At 48.1% G+C, this 18,974-nt stretch overlaps 1 protein-coding gene across 2 annotated transcripts in view; it reads left to right on the top strand.

Moving 5' to 3' along the window:
• Window positions 1-9: 9 nt before the first annotated feature.
• The window catches only part of E2F3 (E2F transcription factor 3), a 78,127-nt gene continuing 59,162 nt past the window's right edge, over window positions 10-18,974 (top strand). The window contains exon 1 of one of the 2 annotated variants that reach the window (XM_055322584.1): window positions 10-787. In XM_055322584.1, the coding sequence (XP_055178559.1) occupies window positions 383-787 (405 nt within the window). In that variant the 5' untranslated portion in view covers window positions 10-382. The remainder of the gene's footprint in view (window positions 788-18,974) is intronic. The other variant, XM_055322585.1, reaches the window with a different exon arrangement.

The following is an 18,974-nucleotide window of genomic DNA, read 5'->3' as shown; positions in this document are numbered from 1 at the left end:
ACCTTGGCGCGTAAACCGTATCCCTTCATTCATTGTCAGCAGCAGCTTCCTGGAGCCATTTTTCAGCTGCCGGCCGCAGCACCCGGGCTGCCGCCGCCGCCTCGCAATCCGTTGCATCGGCCGCCCCCGACGCCTCCATCCCCCCTCGGGGCCCGGTATCCGTGCGGCCGGGACCCTCCTCTCTCCAGAGCCCCGATTATTTTTGGCCCCCGGGGCCCGTGCGGTGCGGAAAAATAAAAAGGAAAGAGAGAGAAGGGGCTCGGAAGCGCCGGGCGGGGAGGCGAGAAGGAGGACAGACTTGGAAACTCCGACTGCAAATAATAAAAGAAATTGAAAACAAAACGTTAATATACCGTAGCAATAAAAAGAGCAGGAGCGAGAGATGAGAAAGGGGATCCAGCCCGCCCTGGAGCAGTACCTGGTGACCGCCGGGGGTGGGGAGGGGGCGGCTGTCGTCGCCGCCGCCGCCGCTGCAGCCTCCATGGACAAAAGGGCACTGCTAGCCAGCCCCGGCTTCCCCGCCGCCGCCGCCGCCGCCGCCGCCGCCGCCGCCGCCCCGGGCGCGTACATCCAGATCCTCACCACGAACACTTCCACCACCTCCTGTTCCTCCTCCCTCCAAAGCGGCGCCGTCGCCGCCGGCCCCCTCCTCCCCAGCGCCCCCGGCGCGGAGCCGACGGCCGGCAGCCTCCTCTACACCACGCCGCACGGACCCTCGGGCAGAGCCGGGCTGCAGCAGCCTCCAGCGCTGGGACGCGGCGGCGGCGGCGGCGGCGGCGGCCCTCCGGTAATGCCCTCCGCTCCCCGGCCCGGGCGGGAGGGGGGCTCGCGCCGCGCGGGGTGGTGGGGCCGCGCGTCTCGGGCCTCGCCGGCTGCCCTGCGCCACGGCTTCATTGTTAGGCTCGTGCGCCCCCCCCCCGCATCCCTGCGCCCCCCCCCCCGCAGCCCTGCGTCCGGGGGTCGGGGGCTCGGCCGCGCGCGCGGGGCGGCGGCGAGGGCCCGGCGCCGACCACGTCCAACACTCCCGAACTTTTCGCGCCCCCCCTCCCCGCACTTTTCCCTACCCCCCCTCCCCTCCCCTCCCCTCCCCTCCCCTGCCCTGCCACTCGAAGCTTCCTCTTTCTCGGGCGTAGGAAGGGGTCACGCCCCGGATGGAGAAGGGGGTGGGGGAGGGGGTCGTGGGCTGGGGAGTGGGGGGCCCCGGGGGCTGCAGCGCGGGGGGCTGCTGGGCTGGCCGGGCCCCGAGGCCCTCCGGCTGGCCGGGGGTCCCCAGGGCGTGCTCGGGGCGCGGGGGCTCTGCTGGCGCGGCGCTGGACACACTTGGGGGGTCTGTAACTCCGGCAACAAAGGGGCGGCGGGGAGGGGGGGCGGCGGGGCGGGGGCGGCCCGCGGGGGGCGGCCTCGAGGCCGGGAGCCCCGGCCTGGGCGCATCCTGGCGGTGGCCGCGGCGGCGCCCGCGTGGCCCGTGCGCCCGGGCCTGGCTCGCCGGGCCCCGGGCCTGCCCTTGACCCGCCTCTCCCCCGGCCCCTTCCTTCCCCGCCCTGTCCCCCTCCCCGCCCCCCGGCGGCGGAGGGCGGGGGCAGCCGCGTTCCCGTCCCGCCGCCCGGGTCTGTCCCTCTCCCCGGGACCCGCCGGTGACGTTTCGCACACGTGCGCGGAGGACGCGCCTGTGACTGGGGAGGAGGCGGCGGCGGGAGGGGGCGCTGGCGGGGGAGCGGGGGGCACCCACTTCCTCCTGCTCGCCGGCTCCCTGGCCTGGGACGGTCCCGGCGCCCTCGCACCCGCCCCCGGCGCGGCCACCCTCCCTCGGCGCTCCCGACCCCCGCGGGCGCCCGCCCTCGCCCGGCGCCGCCGGTCTGCTCGGGCCTCCGCGCGCCCTCTCCCGCCGGCCCCCCGCCGCCCCGGAGCCTGGCCGGTTTCGGAAATGCCCTTACAGCAGCAGGTTAGTGACCGGGGCGGCGCGGGGGCGCGGGGGCGCGGGGCCCGGGTCCTGCGGGGGGCGCCGCCGCGGGGGGAGGCGGTGCGGCGGGGTTTCGGGGTGGGAACGGGGGGTTGGGTGCTCGAGGGAAATGAGTAAGCAAGAAAAATCCAACTAAGTAAATGCCCCGGCCTCTGGGTCTAGGAGCCTCAGGCCGGGAGTGTCCGCCCCAGGGGGCGGCTCTGCTGTTTACGTGGATTTTCTTCTTCTAGGGGGCCGAGGGATGGGCGATCGGGAGCCGGAGGGGGGCTCCTCGCCGAGGGCCGAGTTGAGCTCTGTTTTCCGTCCTCCTTCCCTGGTGCCGGAGGGGGAGGGGGCGGGTCAGAGGGTAGGGTGTCTGTAGGATTCCCAGGCCACCCGCCACCCCCTCCCTTTGTCCCTGTAATTTATAAAGCGCCTTTGAGAGATGATTTAGGTCAGGATGCGGCTCCTCTTTTTGTTGATACTAGAAAGAAGTGTGGCCCGGAGGTCTCCCCCCACCCCCCCTTTCTCCTTTTCTCCCTTTCCTGCATGGCTCCTGTCTTCACCCTCGTGGTGAGGCTTGGCCCCCACGAGGCTGCAGAGGAACCCAGAGTCGGATACGTGGTCAGGAAGACCAGCCGTTGACCTCACCTTGTGTCACTTGCAGATGGATTTATTTTGTGCAGGATCGAGATTTTTGCAGGGCTCTTTGGAGAGAGTCAGCCCATAGCCAGCACTTTGGGAACTGAGATGGGTTTCGGAATAATGAACGTTTTTGATTCCCTTAACTCTTTTTCCAATTTCGCCCATGGTTGGATCTTAACTGCTTTCCAGCCCGGGAGATACTTGCTGAGGATGTGTGATAGAGTCTCAAAAGAAGCTCATCGTTTTTTTTAGTGACAAGGGTCTGCCAGCAGGGGGGAGGTAGAGTACAGTACCTACTTACACATACTGTATCCAGTATGCTGGATCTCAGTCTCAAGAATATTCCATGCTGTTCACGTTAAATGCTGTTGCTTGACCTGACCCGAACATGGTTAGAATATATTTTAAGCCTCTTGGCCCCTTACTACACAGTTCTGTTACTATATCCTCCACCTAATCGGAAACAACCAGCTATTGACATATTTCTTGGATTGGATTCAGATCTATGGGAGAGTAGTTTTGATAATGGGAAATTATGAGACCACCAGATTGCTGGGTTTGTGTTTCTTTTCTTTCCTTTTTCTTTTTCTTTTTTTTTTTTTTTTTTTGAATCTTAGCCTGCTTGTCGAACCTCCAAAGCTGTCTGGCCAAACTTACATGTGCTTCATTGTATTTCAAGTATAAAGATTATTCCTCACTGTCTTCCAAGTTATTTCAAGAACTTTTATCTTTCTTTCCATGGGATTATTATTCCAAAGCCATGAGCACTGAATCTAAAGTTTTGATTTTCTTATCGAAAATATGTTAGTTTTTTTTGTTTTTTTTTTTTTTTTAAGTCTTGAAATTTGGTTCATCTCCTTGCCTAAGTGAGAAGACCGCTAGGGCGTAGCTGAGTGATTGCCTGAGCAGAGAGACCATTTAAACACTTGGGTGTCCAAGGAGAGGTTGAGAACTCTGTTCTGGTGGCCGGATTTGCAGACCCACCTGGTTCCAGCTCTCAGGAACATCTAAGAACTTAATAGGGGCAGATCCTCACCTTATTTTAACGGGAGAAAATAGATGAGTACTACCTTACTGGCTGTATTGTCTCTATCATTGACAAATTTCATGATCTTAGGCAAATAATTTCTTAAGAAAGTTTCCTTTTCTGTAAAATAGGAGCAATAGCAATACTAACTTAAAGGTTCTTTTTAAGGGTTCACTATGATAATGTGTGTAAAAGACTTTGCACAGTGCCAGGCAAATGGTAGATGTCCAATAAAATTAGTATTCAGAAATGTGGTTTCTTCTATAACTTAGAGAAATAGCGTTAAGACTTGGTGCACAGTCCTTTGTTTGCATGTGAATAAAATGCTTAAAAGTTTTCTAAGGTGATATCTAATTAATTATACCCAATTAATTTGGGTTTTTATATCCACAAAACATGGCGGTTCTAGCAATGGGTAATATAGGGACATGTCAGTAGGATGGGACTGTGCAGAGATGGTGTCAAACTGTCTGTATATGACCTTGTGCCCTGAGATGTGATAAACTTAGATCAACTCACCCTCACTTTTTCACCTGGGTTCTACTTCTCCCATGACTCCATGGACTGCTAACTTTTGGGTGCAGTCTGTGCTTCGTGGCTCTTGCGGAACTGTGCTCTAAATTGTCACCAAGTCAGAGGCGTGCTCCAGGTAAATTCATTTTCAGATGGTGAGCCCTTGGAAGTGGAAGAATTATAGAGAACCAGAGCCAGAAGAGCTATTTTCTGGAGCAGAAAGGGTTTCCTCATTTTCTGCCTCTTCTAAAAAGAAGGTGAATTTTATTTCCTTCTAGGCCTAGAAAATTTGGGATGTATTAATATGAGACAGTAGCCTTTCACATCTGATTTAATTTAATCCAGTCACAGCAGCCTACTGATTATACTCTGGGAGAGAACCCATAGTGCTTGAAATTTCGGTGTAAGAATGGAGGAACCGTAGATGCTATAGCTGGGTCTGGTTTTTTGTTGGGTTTTTTTGGTTTTTTTTTTGTTTTTTTTCCTTGTGTGAGTATAAAAGAAAAATGCTGGGTTCCTGTGGTTCTATACTCAATAATCTTGCTTCTGCTGAGCTATATGATTGATGCCAAGTTTAAACTAGGAGAGAATTTTTAGTCACTACATACCCCAAAATGGAAGTTTTAATATAATGCAGTGCCCAGACTCTGGACAGTTCAAATAGCTCCACTATAATCAGTACCAAGGGCGCCACTCTAATCATCCTCTGAAACAAAGCACCCTTAAATGTGGCAGTGTGAGCTAAGGAACTCAAGCTTGCGAACAGGAAAGGATTTTCTGTTTTGTTTTGTTTTGTTTTGTTTTGTTTTTCTATAGGTCATCACCTTGTGTAATACTTGGAAGAGGAGATTCTGAGATTAATGTTGTGCTGTGTAAAGCTAACTTGAAAACAGAAAATGATACTCAAAGCTTAGACCTGAATAAACAGCAGCACCTGGAGATTTAAAGGCTGGAGGGGCAGGGCAGATGGGGAGTTGCATTTATTCTCATTTCTCAGAGATCTCATGCAGTAGTTTTGGTTCATCTGTCTTGGGACACCTGGGTGCCTCAGTGGGTTAGGCATCCTACTCTTGATCTCAGCTCTGGTCTTGATCTCGGGGTCCTGAGTTCAAGCCCTGCATTGGGCCCCATGCTGGGCGTGGAGCCTACTTTAAAAACAAAACAAACAAAACCTCTTCTGTCTTTATTGCCTTCCAGAAGATATACCACCCACACACCTTTAACCCCCTTTCCACTGGATTGGGACCTATTTGGCAAAGCTTCAGCCACCTCCTCGTTTGTTTTCTGGCTGGTTTTCTGATTTCACAGGATTTTGTTGTCTTCTATTTGTCCAGTTTACATCCAGTTTGCCAGGCTTACTGGCTCCCATTCCTTTGGAACCACCTCCTTTCTCACTAACGTTGTTAAGCCAGAATGAGAGAAAACCAACAATTGCCTGTGCTCAGGATATCGAGCCCCACATTGGGGCCATGAAACCACCCCACAGAGGGCAAGGCACAAAAGTAGATTTCAGTTCTTACCAGATTCTCTGTTTCAATTTGGTTTTTCAAGAGGAACTTTCCTGAATTCTTTGAGGCACTAAGCATGTGGTTTAATGCATATTTTCATGCTAGTTAGCTGCTTAAAAAAATAGTGTTTTGGGGACTGTATTTACAATTGTTAAGAAGCATTTTTTTTCTGCTAATCATTTCTCATGGGACGAAGAAGGACAGATAAAGTAGGAAAGCAGTAAATATCGGAAACCACTAATGGTATCTCCTTCCTCCTACCCTGATCCGCTCTTTGGCTTCACAGAGTGACTTGGAAAATATCTCACACAGAGAGAAGTTTACAACGAAGGCTTAGAAAACAGCCGAGGTGGGGCCAGGAAACCCAGGATGGGTTGATACAGAGGGATAACACACATCGCTCTTGCTCCAATAAGAAGGAAATTGGTTTACTTTCTGTTGTCACTTTTGCTTCAAACACTCTCCCCATCCCCCAACCCCCAAAGAGCAGCGTGTTTGTAGAAGTCAAAGAATGTACAAGTTACAAAAATGTGTTCTTAATCTTCCGTGGACCTTACGTAGGGGAGGAGGGGGTCAGTCCTGTGGCCCTGGTGGCCGCAGTCATCTGCTGTATCTCTTTGAACAAGAAGAGATAAAGCCCACTGGTTGCCAGATTGTATCACAAAGCCCATGCACTTCACTTTGCTGAAGAACCTGAGCAAAACAGGCCATTACTTAGATTTGTCAACTAAGGCAGGGGTTTGTGTCAGCTGGAGGTTGATAGGGAGAACTGAGAGCTGATGGAATAGGGAAGGGATTTAAAAAAAAAGTTGACCCTTGAATAGCACACACACACACACACACACACACACACACACTCAAAAATCTGAGTATAGCTTTTGACTCCCCAAAAACTTAACTACCGATAGCCTCCCTTTGAAGCTTTACTGATAACACCATTAACACATATTTTGCCTACATATTATATACAGTGTTATAATAAGGTAAGCCTGAGAAAAGAAAATGTTATTAAGAAAACCCCAAGGAAGAGAAAATACACTGAGAGTACTGCAAAAAAAGAAAAAGACAACCTCATATAAGTGGACCCCTGTTACTTGAAACCTGTGTTGTTCAAGGGTCAACTAAAAGTGACTAGTCTGCTTTCTATTGCTGTGGCCCAAGTGTCTGGGGCTATCTGTAGGGTCCAGGTAATACTCTTATAACTTACCAGTCCCTAAGAACAGTACTTTAGGTTTAACACAGGCCACAATCGATGATTCCCACTGGTCTTTGTTCGAATCATAACGCTGAGAGCTATAAAGCCAGGGAGTCATCATCTGACCCAGTCCCCTTCATTTTGCAGGTGGAGAAATTCAGCCCCAGTGGAGTTCAGTTACTTGCCCAAGGTCACAAGCTAGCCAGTGGCAAAGCCAGGACTGAAATTGGAGACTTGAATTCTTAGAGGAAGCCTCATTCACCAAGAAAAAGTTAACCGTGTCTCATGGGCCCTAAATAGGAGAATTGGGATTGATTGAGTACCTTTTAGATGGTCTTCAGGAGGGGTTGCTTTTTTTTTTTAATGTACACATATGAATAATAACTTACTCTCAAATATTCAGAATAAGCAGAGCTGCTTTAGATGTTAAACGAAAGGGATTTTTTTTTTTTTTAATGGAAGGAATGACTGACTCTACACAAACGGTAGTATTTTTAAAGCTTTGTTACTTACAAATCGGTTCTCTGTGTATAGCACATGGCTGGTCCTTAAAAGGTGAAACATGTACTTCACAGAGAATAGAACCTAAGAGGATTTTTGAAACTTTCTCCAGGACAGGGGCCCCACATAGATCCAGTGTTGGCATATTTGTCCAGGGCCAGGCACGTCCTGAGTTACTAGACAGGTTTTCAGAGGTCCCAGGTGCTTGCCCCTTCACATTGGTCTGGATGCTCTTCCCGCAGGAAGCCCTCTGGTTCAGCAGAGTGGCTGGTCAGTTAACTCTTTCAGAGGAAGCCAACCACCCCTTAAAACCCAGAACTAATTTCATTAAAATGTCTTCTTTTACAAGTCGAACTGAGAAAGCTTAAAAATAGAAGCACTTCGAGCCTGAAGCCTAAAAGTGAAACATAATCTGAGGTGGCTGTAGCTCACCCACTCATTAGGGGCTCGGATATATGGCTTGTCTGTCTGCCATCTACGGACCAGAAAGGGGCCACGTATGGAGAGAAGGTCTCCTGGCCAGTGAGCGGTCAGGAGCATGATGACAGCAGCTGTGGTTATCAGTGAAACTTACTTTCCCAGAAGGTATTTTGGTAAATGGAGTCTGCCTTTCAGGCGGCGAGAAGCTGAACGCCCTTGGTCCTCCTGGCCAGCTAGTGCCTGGCTACCCCGAGATCCTTTTGGCTCCTCTTGGCTCCTCCGGCATGCTCTTGCCTGAACTGCTGAGAAGGGCTTCTCCATGCTCTAGTTTTCATGACCCCAAATGTTGTGGTTCAAGACACTGGGGTTGTGGAAGGGAACTCCGAGCCATTGGAGCTCACTCCCTCCTTTGCCCTGTGCCATTTCTGATGATCCGCGGCCCTACAGATAGGAAACCAGAGCTGTGGCCCCTAACCCCTTCTCCTTTGAGCCCTGCTGGGTCTGGCAGCCCTCAGGAGCGAGGGAGGCTCATGTGTACGAAACCATACCCTCACCTTGGAGGCGAGCGGAGGGCAGCTGAGCAGGAGGGGCCGATGATGGAGGCCAGAGCCACAGCGCCTGGGTTCTCATTCTGGCTCCGCGTGTCAGCCGCGTGACTGGGGCTTAACACCAGCAACCGCTGCGTCTTAACTTCCTCACCTGCAAAATGGGAGAATCCCAGCACCTGCCTCCCAGGGTTGGCAAAATCGAAGGAGTCCCTACATGTAAAGTGCGCAGGGCCAGGCCTGGTGCGCGGGAGGGATCCAGAGAGCGGAGTCAGTAGATTGATGGCAGAACCATCCTCCCCTTCCACAGCCACCTCTTGGGCTGTCCTTTGTGGCCTGTTGGACACACGAGCCCTGTGTTCGTTTAAACCCAGGTACCCCTCCTCAAGTGGTGGTGAAGGGGCGGAGGAGCGAGGCACGGGGCAGTCTGCGCCCGACATGGTCGCTAGGGTGTCTCTCTCTAAGCTGTGCTTTGACTTGGGAGAAGGAGCTGCTGCTTCTAAGAGTACTAGCAGTAGTAACAGCGTCGTGACTGAAATCTTTGTTTCCGTGATTAAATGTGTTAATAAAGCCACACTACCAATATGCATTGCGCGGTTAACACGATTTCACTTCTGCACCGTCTACTGTGGCAGAAATCAGGGTGTCTGAGCGCCCTGGGCCTCCGCCGGCCTGGAGGTGCTGTCCGGGTAGGAGGAGGGTGGGAGGGCAGGGCAGGGCTGTGGTGCCCTCTGGAATCGGGGAACCTGACCCGCTCTCAGCTTGCTTGCTCTCACCCTTCTGCCTGGCTTCCAGAAGGATGCCAGAACTGCAGCCTTCTCCGGCTGCGTCTGTGACTTACCAGGTTAATTACAACCTTTTCCCTGGTGTTCTTCGGGGTACGGTGAAATCTCGCCTTTCCCGTTCGGCCTCCCATTCCTCCCCGCTTGGATGCTGGCCTGGCTGGGTGCTGAGACGGCTGCAGGTCACCCTTTGCCCGTGGGTTCCTTCTCCTCCCACTCTACCTCACTTCTGCTGCCCTCATTCCCACTGGCCCATGAGGTACGCCTCCTTGTAGCCTTATCATTGGTGTTCTTGACTCACTCCTCCAAGCTCCAAGAAATCTGTCGGTGGTGTTTTCGTGTGATCCCTTCCACGCGGGAGACTGCAAGTTTTGAGAGGCGTTTTCATTAGACATCTCATCTCTGGTGTGCTTGGAACCCTGGTGTGCTGTTGGGGATGCAAAAGAAGTATGAGGTGTGACCCGCCCACTCTCAAGTTTACAGTCTGTTTGGGGAGACAGGCTTTAAACACAAGGTGATTCTCAAGCAAGACTAAACAGGAGTTGGGAGGAAAACAAGACTCATCTAGTCTTCAGTTGTGTGGTGTCGACAGGAAGCACCAGCTGGGCCATGAGAGTGGGGAGCTCCCATGGTCATCTGTCTTGGAGCACACCGGGGTGCGCATTTGAATCATCTGGGCACTTTTCAAAAAATACCAAAACTCAGGCCCCACCCAGATTAATTATTAGAATCTGTGAGGGTGGGATCCAGACATGGGTTGTGGGTTGTTTTTGTTTTTGTTTTTGTTTTTTCGAATTGTCCCAGATCATTTTGCTGTGCATTCTCATTGAAACCACTGAGCCAGGTGGAGAGGGATGATTGAGGAGATTGTCCATGGCTGGGGAAACACCCTAAGGCAGAGGTTAGGGAGCAGCAGATAGGTTACATAAGAAGAGACCAGTTGGATTGAAGTCAATATGGGGGAATGGTTAAGACCTAACATTGGGTATATTGGTAAAATTGGTCTAGAATAGGGACTGGCCTTCCTGCGAGGGTCAGGCAGGGAGTTAATGGGGGTGGAAGGTTAGGGGTGTGGAGGCTATGCTTGAAGAATAAATGCCCTATGTAAAGGAGGCCATGGGGCCCTGCCCTAGGCAATGTCTGCCAGAGGGGAAGGCAAAGCCCTGTGTGTTGCCACATCTTCAACCTTCTTAAAATGCCAGAAATCTACCAGTTTTAAAATGTTGGCTCGATTAAATAGGAAAATGTGCAGGCCAAACAAAATAGGTCTCTAGGACAGATTTGGCTTAAGGGCTGCCACTCAGCAGTCTCTGGTCTATGGGATAATAATAGCTAATGTTTATTGAGTGCCCACGTGTGTGGAGGGCACTAAACTAAGTGCTTTACACACATTAGCACATTATCCATGTAACAACCTATGAAGTGGATATTATCATGGTGCTTGTGCTGCACAGGAGGAAACAGACAGTGAGGGGTTAAGGGGCTGGCTCTGAACCCCACTGATGAGTGGGGCAACCAGAAATGGAACCCAAAGAGCCTGGCTACAAAGTCTCAGCTTCTTCCTGGCTTTTATCCTCTAGGGTCTTTGGCGTTGTATTAATTATATAGTAGAAACTCAAGATACCTGTCAAAAAAGAAATAGCCCGGGGTTTTTCCAAGCCTACCTGAGAGTAAGAATTGCCTATAACACTGGTTCCAGGCTCTACCTCTACCCTCCTCAATTAGAGGGAAATACCAAGATCTTCTGATCTCCTGGGACATTTGGCAAACACTGCTGGGAATAGCTGAGCAAAGGTTCTTGACACTGGAAGGCCTAGGTGAATGAAGGCTGAAGCTGCCTGCAGAATGAATGACTGCACTAGTGTCAGGCTCATTCCACCTCCTTCCTCAATCAGAGGGAAGAGACCAGGCCCCAGAAACCTGGGCCAGGTGCACTGGTACCCCATGCCCACCTCTGTATTTCCAACACCTGTATTTCCAGGTATTTTCCAAGGCAAGCCATCGGAAGATTACCCAAAACCCAAAGTGGGTGAAACAAGAAGGGGTTCCCAAAGCATTGAGAATCTTGGCTCAGGAGGTCCAAGTGGGTGGTTGCTGCATGCCAGGCAGCAACATGGCTGGGAACAGGGTAATAGAATATGCTGGATGTCCTACCCTCAGGGGATCTACTTTACCCTGTAGCAGGAAGGCTTTTCATTCTATTGGTCTAGGCCTGCCTGGAACAGGTTACCCAGTGAACAAACAGAAAGCCAAGAAATTCCCCCGAGAAGAGAACCAGGTCACACCATGTAGGGTATATAGATTTAATATACCATAAATATAATGAGTGCCATAGATAGGTGCCATAGATTTAATGAGGATGGAAGCAGGATAGTAACTGTGACTGTGAAAAGGCAGGATGGATGTGAGGGACAGGCTCCTGGGACTGTTAGACGGACTGGATGAGGCTGAGCACAGCCTTCATCAAGATGTGCACTACGGGGAGGGGATGGTTATTTGGTAGGAGTTAGTTGTGAGTGACACCATAGACAATCCAGCACTGGAAACGTGGCTTTGGCATAGAGATCATAGTGGGAGTCTTGAATGATGGTGAGCCAAGAACTGGCCTCCTTAACTTAAAAAAAAAAAGAAAAAATGTGGTGCCACCAAAACCTTACGTTGTTTTCACTTCTCCCTGTGTAATATTAAAATGAGACCGATCCAGCAGGTTGATTTGGGGCATCAATACTGTGAGGGCTCACAGAGACAAGCCATCAGATTAGTTATTTATTATGTGCCTTATCAGGTCTGGGCCTGACTCCTGGCTGCTTGGAGAAAGCCCACAGTTTGTAACCTCTGGAAGGCTGCAGCCAGCTAGTGAGTGCTGTGCATAAGGAAAGGTCACATAATCACATCTTGAACTAAGATGGCTCTTCGGACCATAATTTCCTAGGCTCTCTGATTTTGCTGATTTAAAAAAAAAAAAAATTCTTGAATTTCCTTAAGCCCTAGCACATCAGCATTTAAAAATGAGTCTTTGAGTACTCCTCTGGAGGAAAGACTCCTGTAAATTCTAAGTATCATTATAATTAATTTTTAAAATGTAACTTGTACTTAAGCCCATTTGTAGCAGTCCTGGAACTGACTGATTTTGTTGCAATCATACCAGTAATGTAAAGTGTCCAACCTTTCACTTTGCTCTTTTCCCTGTGAGCATCTCAGACCCCCTGAATCTGGGATTTTGTAGGACGCAAGGCTCTCAGCCCGGGAGCCCAGTGACATGGTGGCACATGGAAAGAGCACAGGGCTCGAAGATCTGGCTTCAGAAACTGGCATGAGACCTTTTACACATTAGATCTCGGAGCACCTAATAGTGAGTGTTCCCTATCTCCTTCAATGATTGGAAGGATTCATTGAGATAGCATTTATAGGAAATGTGTTGTGTGTTCCGGATTCAGTGTGTACCTCTCCCCCACCTCCACAGTAGAAACTCTTGAGTGCTGGTGAGTCTGAATTCTCAGTATTTTTACCCCCTCCAGGGAAAGCAGAGTGTTGGACAGATAGCCCATCGCATACCCACTTTGCGTGGAATGCAGTTCCCAGGACTCTGAGGCTTTCAAGGGTGACCAAGAGGCTCTGCCCTCATCAGGAGAAAAGGCAAGATGGAACGTGTTTCTTTAGTCACTAAGACGGGATAAAAGACAGCGAAGGCTGTAAGATAGTATCGGTGGAGTTTCTTATGCACCCAGACTTGGGGAGGAGGACGGAGAAAGCTTTAGGATGTTTGAAAGTGGAGCAGGATTTTTGCACCACTGGTGTTTTGGCCAGAGGCTGCCAGTAGCCCCTCCAATTATGGCAATCAAATTGTCTGTGGACATTGCCACATGGCCTCCTGAGTTGGGCAGAATCGACCCCCATCCCCATTGAGAACCACTGTCCTAGACCTTAAAATTCTAGACAGAAACAGGGGATCCCAGAGATGCATCTTCTATCTGAAGTGTACATTTACATTTTAAAATTTGGTAGAGACTTTTAAAGCAAGTAATTTCTCATAGCTGGGTTTTAATTTTGGCATGCCTAATCTCCCGTGGAACCCCAGAGCTGTGCTCCCACGCTTCGTAGATGATAGAGAGAAAACGCACTCTGCATAGCCTGCCAAAGCCCTGCCTGGTGTATGGTCAAGCATGCTGTGAATCGGCCCCTCGAAGCCTCCCTGTAACTTCCAGAAGAAAGGATCGAAGTCTGCAGTTCAGGGAACGCCCAGGAAGTTTTGCATTTATCATTTACTGACCTGGGTCATTGAGACAAACCTGCTCAGGACCTACTTGCCAGCATGGTTATTGATGCCAGTGTGACCATGCCATTCTTTGACAATTTGGACACACTACCTCCCCTCTCACCTCCGTTTCCGCCACCTGAATTGGGGCTCCTACCTCACAGGACTGTTGTGAAAGTTGAATGCCATAACATACGTAGTGCTGGCTCCAGGGCCAGCTACATGCTAAACTCAGAAGTGTTTGCCATCAATGTCTGTATGACTGTTGGTAGTAGTACCATCGTTGTTAAGTAGAGCTTCCATCCCAGCACACCACCAACTGTTACCAAGTAAGGTGAAGTGGAGTGAGAGGCACGTACTTCCAGTTATAAAATAAGTAGTCACAAGGATGAAAAGTACAGCATAGGGAACATAGTCAATAATATTGCAATAACTTCATATAGTGACAGATGGTAACTACACTTATCGTGGTGAGCATTTCCTAGCATGTATAATTGTTGAATCATTGTAAATCTAACATGTGTCAACTATACTTCAATTAAAAATAAATAACGGGGTACCTAGGTGGCTCAGTCGTAAGCATCCAACTCTTGATTTTGGCTCAGGTCATGATCTCAGGGTCCTGAGATTGAGCTCTGAGTTGGGCTCCATGCTCAGCACAGTCTTTGGGATTCTCTCCCTCTCCCCCCTCCTCCATCCTCAGTCAATCAATCAATCAATCAATCAATCATCCCTAACAAATTTTCAGAAGAAAATAATCTTAAATGTACATATCAAAAAAATTAGAAAGGTAAAAATCTTTTTAAAAGAATTGGAATTGTCTGTAGAGATTTAAGAAACACCTGTCAGTGTGCTCTCAATAAGCTAGCAGAAGTGAATCAATGTCTGCTGAGAAACATTAATTTGCATCAAATACTTGATAAGAGAAAAATGCATAATATACATTTTTCATTATATATAGTAGTTGTACAAGCCAAACATTTTGAAATACACCAGCCAACCAGGAAATTTACATGTTGTTGAGAACTAGATTAAATTTGTAAACGAAGAGAAAAACTGGTTGTTGTTTTTTTTTGACATCATGTTTATTATATTTTGCAAGTGATGATATTAACTATGGTACACACAGAAGCAGATAACACAAATAAATGAAGTGACACAATTTTAACTTGCGCTAATAAAAAAAAGTACTATACTCACACTATATAGCTCAGTCTTCATTCCAACTTGCACACTCAAACATGCAAAAACTGAGTTTTAGAGTTTTCAGAATGAGATGCTTTAGAAGGAATATGCATATCATTTACTTTGCATTCTAAAGTAGTATTCGACCACAGGACTAGAAAGACAAGAAAATACCACAAAGAGGTCAACTGAGTGGCCCTGGCGTGGACTCTGTACAATGTTTAACTGTGTCCAGGGGTGTGTGGAAGTTTTCCACTGCTCACAAGAGCCAACTGTGTTCATCCCTCCCTAACTCTGCATTCAATGATGGCATGTTGACAGCTTGTAATGGACCATGGTAGAAATATTTACACCAAGGAAAATGGTACATGCTACAACTTAGGGCCTTTTTTTTTTCTTTTTTTTTTCCTGGAAAGCCAGTTGTGATCGATTTAAAAATATATTCTGTTGTGACCATGAAAAACAAAATAAAAATTGTTTGCAGCCATTACTGTTGTAGCTGGTACGGATACAATCACTTTCCCTGGCTCACTCGTGCCCAGGTAGGCCAGGTTCCAGCTTGGAGCATCCTGATGGATTTGACTTACCTGGTTAGATACGTATGGAGCACCTGGTACACGCTAGCCCCTGTTGTAGGTGCTGGGCATACAGCAAAGGACAAAATGCCCTACCTTTCTGTGGTTCGGGTCATAACCAATAAAGATTTTGCCACATAATAAATAACCCTGTTCCTTTCTTTGATGGATTCTGGTCATTTTTTGTTTTTTTTTTGTTTTTGTTTTTGTTTTGTTTTTTAAAGAATAGTGGTTCTTGGGATCCCTGGGTGGCACAGCGGTTTGGCGCCTGCCTTTGGCCCAGGGCGCGATCCTGGAGACCCGGGATTGAGTCCCACGTCGGGCTCCCGGTGCATGGAGCCTGCTTCTCCCTCTGCCTGTGTCTCTGCCTCTCTCTCTCTCTCTCTGTGTGTGTGACTATCATAAATAAATAAAAATTAAAAAAAATTAAAAAAAAAAAAAGAATAGTGGTTCTTGGTTGTGTGGTCTCTGACCAGCAGCAGCGCTTGGGAGCATGTTAGAAATGCAGAATTTCCGTTCACACCCAAGACCTACTGAGTCAGAAACTCTGGGGTGGGACCAGCAGTGTAGGGTTAAACAGCCCTCCCCTCCCCCCCGCCCATTCTGGTGCACCAGGTTTGAAAGGCTTGGTTTGAGAACAGCTGCCTCTCAACAAGGAAGGCCTGGGGAATGCTAAGGCCTCCATGGTGCTAGTAACAACAGAGCTCCCAAATGATAGTCTTGGGTGTATCAAGACAGTTGGAAACTGGCAGTAAGTACCCCTTGACCTCTTCCTGGGCCTGGCATCCCTCCCTGAAACTGGAGGACTCCGGGAGGATCCTGCACACCACAGCCCAGAACTCAGTAACACAAATTCTTAGCCTTCTTTGGGCTTTTCATCATCCAGCAAACAGGGAAACTGCTTCCCTTTTCTCCAGAGACTGTTGACATGTTTGCTTGACAAATATTTTCCTCATTTTAATTCCTCCTCTCTTTTCAGGGTCCCCTTATCTGGCACCACTAAAAATCTCTAGAATCAAATTGCCAGCCAGATGTACAGGACTTATCTGGAAATGAAATGGTTGCTCTCCTTACGTGTCTGGTAATTTGGGTATTTAAAGATATTGTGAGGAGCAGATGAAATGAGAGACCACGGGAAAGCATCCAGCTTGGAGCTGGCCTGGCACTCGATTACCAGTCCCTGCAGTTCCTGCCCCTGTCCCCGATAAAGGCATTAAACAGATCGCACACTACTTTGTGTGAAAAGCTTTTGACCACCCACGGTTTGAATGGGTATGAATAACCATTGTGTAAATTATAATCATAATCATAATCATGGAATCAGAAATTTTGATTGGTTAAAACTTTTATATAGGTAATTAAACTTAGAAACTAGAAACAAACAAAGATGTTAACCTGATTTTTTTTCCTTCATGAAGAAGGATGAAAAAAAAAAGACCCTAATCAGAGTGGCAGAAATTCTTTACATCTGCGCCAGCCTAAACTGGGGTCTGCTTCTAAGCAACTTGTCCTCAGTTTATAAAGGCTACTGCTACAGTGTTAAAAGGAGTGTTTGGAATGGAATGATGGTTTCTTTTGATAAAAGGCTGTCTTGAAGATGCATGGGAAGGATCATGTGGCTTTATTATGGCCAGGTTTGTCTTGGTGTTTCTCTAAAAATGTGCCTTTAGCCATGTGGTGGGCAACTCTGCCTCCTTTCCATCCACCCTCTCAGCCAAAACAACTTCTGGTGACAGTGACAGTTTTAAGTTTGACAGTTTTAAGTTTGCCATTTGCGGTTGATGATATTATAGAGGTCGAGCAAGTACGGCAAGCACTACTCATTTCTTGCTTCCTGCTTTGCTCGAGAGTGTGAGGATCAGCTTTTCTAAGTCCTTGACTTCCGACGTCTGCTGCTCTGTGTCCTAAGGGTGGCCAAGGCGTGGCTCTAAAACACCGGCCACTTCTGAAGGTCTGGCATGACTCAGCCACTGCCATCCTTCTCAAAACCAGGTCCAGGGTGTGGTCCTCCCGCCTTGCCTCGTGGAGCGAAAGTTAGCCGTGCTATCTACTGTAGATGCATTTTAGAAATATTTTTTAAATGGGTCCAGGCCTACGTGGTCACGTTTGACAGTTACAGGCTGCCACGCATTGAGTTCTGTTGGGTCTTGCTTTTACCTTTTGCTGTAATACAAGAATAATGGTGTTGAAATGGCCAGCTTGTTGGCTGCCCTTTTTAGGTAAGGAAAGTCTCCTGTTATTTTTGCGCCTTAGAGAAGGGATCTCTGTAGGAAGACACGTAGGCCCCAACTTGACATGATTGGGAACTCGGATCTCTTGCCCCTGAGGAACCTACTTTTTGTAAATCAGACTTCTGAAGCCTGGTAAACTCTCATGTGAACTTAACTCCTTCACCCTGAGACACTGAACTGCCAGTTGCTGACGTAGCTGTTGCCTCACATTCCTGATCGGGAGGTCACTAGCAGAGTCAGGTTCACGTTGAATGGGCCTGTCCGTATCCAGCCGTGCAAGCTCCTCTCCGGTGCGCACCTGCAGATGTGGCTGGTGTAGGGACATAACGGACCCTGTCATTTACTCAGGTGTCCACCGATGACTGCTATGAAACACTGACGGTGTTGCCTTTTAAAACAAACAAACAAACAAACAAAAAACGTGTTTTTAGTACACTCTTGCTTCTTTAAAGAAATCAAAGATCATCAGTGGAGTAAAATCTTAAATACCCTCTCCTCCTTCCTAGTCCTGCTTCCCTCCTTGGATGTAACCACAATAACAGCTTGGCCTTTCCCTGTTTTGTGCATCTGCAAATACATATTTTATAGGAAGGTGCAAATTGTGGCTTGCAGTCTGTGGCTGGCAGGGCCGTAGACACACTTCCACACACTTCCACGTTGGTGTTCGTGCTTCACCATGGCTGCCCTGCTGCCCGTTGTATGGATACACTAGAATATAGTTAGCTCTTCCCGTGTGAGTGTGGCTTCTGTTATCTCTGGTTTTAACTGTCCTTGTACATATGTTTTTGCACGTGTGTTTCTCTGTAGGTGGCATTTCTATATACTGAATATTTCTGTCACAGGGCGCAGATGGTAAAATGCTGATAGGTAAGGCCAAATTGTCCTCCAGAGAGGCTGAGCAAGTCCTGTCCCTGCTCCCAGGGTAAAGGATGCCTGTTTTTCTGTACTCTTTCCAATATTGGGGTAATGTTGGTCTTTTTTGCAATTTTGCTTGTGATGGTTTGGCCGTCTGATTTTTATTTTGTATTTTCCTAATGAATACTAGTTACCACCACCACTGCTACTACTATCACGGCTACTGGCTAGTATTTATGGAGTGTGGTTATGTGCCATGGTTGTTTTAAGCACTTTACATGGCATTTATTAATTTAAACTTCAACATCCCTGTGAATTTGGTATGATTATTGTACTCATTTTGCAGATGTAAATTTAAGCATCTCTGATTTGTATTTCTGTGAATTGCCTCTTGGAATCCATTATGATCTTTGTTTATAAGGCTATTTATAACTTTCTTTTTGAATTACTGGAACTTTCAAGGAGTTACAGATACTGGACTTTTTCTGGTGTGTGTGTGTGTGTGTTTAGTAAATTTTGTCATTTTCCTATTTTATCTATGAAATATTTCTCTCTCATTTTCCTATTAATTTTATCTATGAAATATTTCTCTCTACCAAAGTTTTGCTCATTTTTTAAAATATGTAAAACTATAATCTTAACGGTTTATGAGTTTGGTGGCTTGCTTTGGGAAAGTCTTTCCTAATCTCTAAATTATAACAATATTTTGTAATTCTTCTCCTGATTTCATAATTTTTTTTATTTTGATCTTTAGCCTCCTTGGAAGGGGGCATGTTTGTATATGTGTGTGTTAGAGAT

The sequence above is a fragment of the Nyctereutes procyonoides genome, unplaced genomic scaffold, assembly GCF_905146905.1.
Source record: "Nyctereutes procyonoides isolate TBG_1078 unplaced genomic scaffold, NYPRO_anot_genome, whole genome shotgun sequence".
Classification (NCBI taxonomy): Eukaryota; Metazoa; Chordata; class Mammalia; order Carnivora; family Canidae; genus Nyctereutes; species Nyctereutes procyonoides.
Note: the sequence above shows the minus strand (reverse complement) of the source record. Positions and strands in the feature narration are given on the sequence as shown.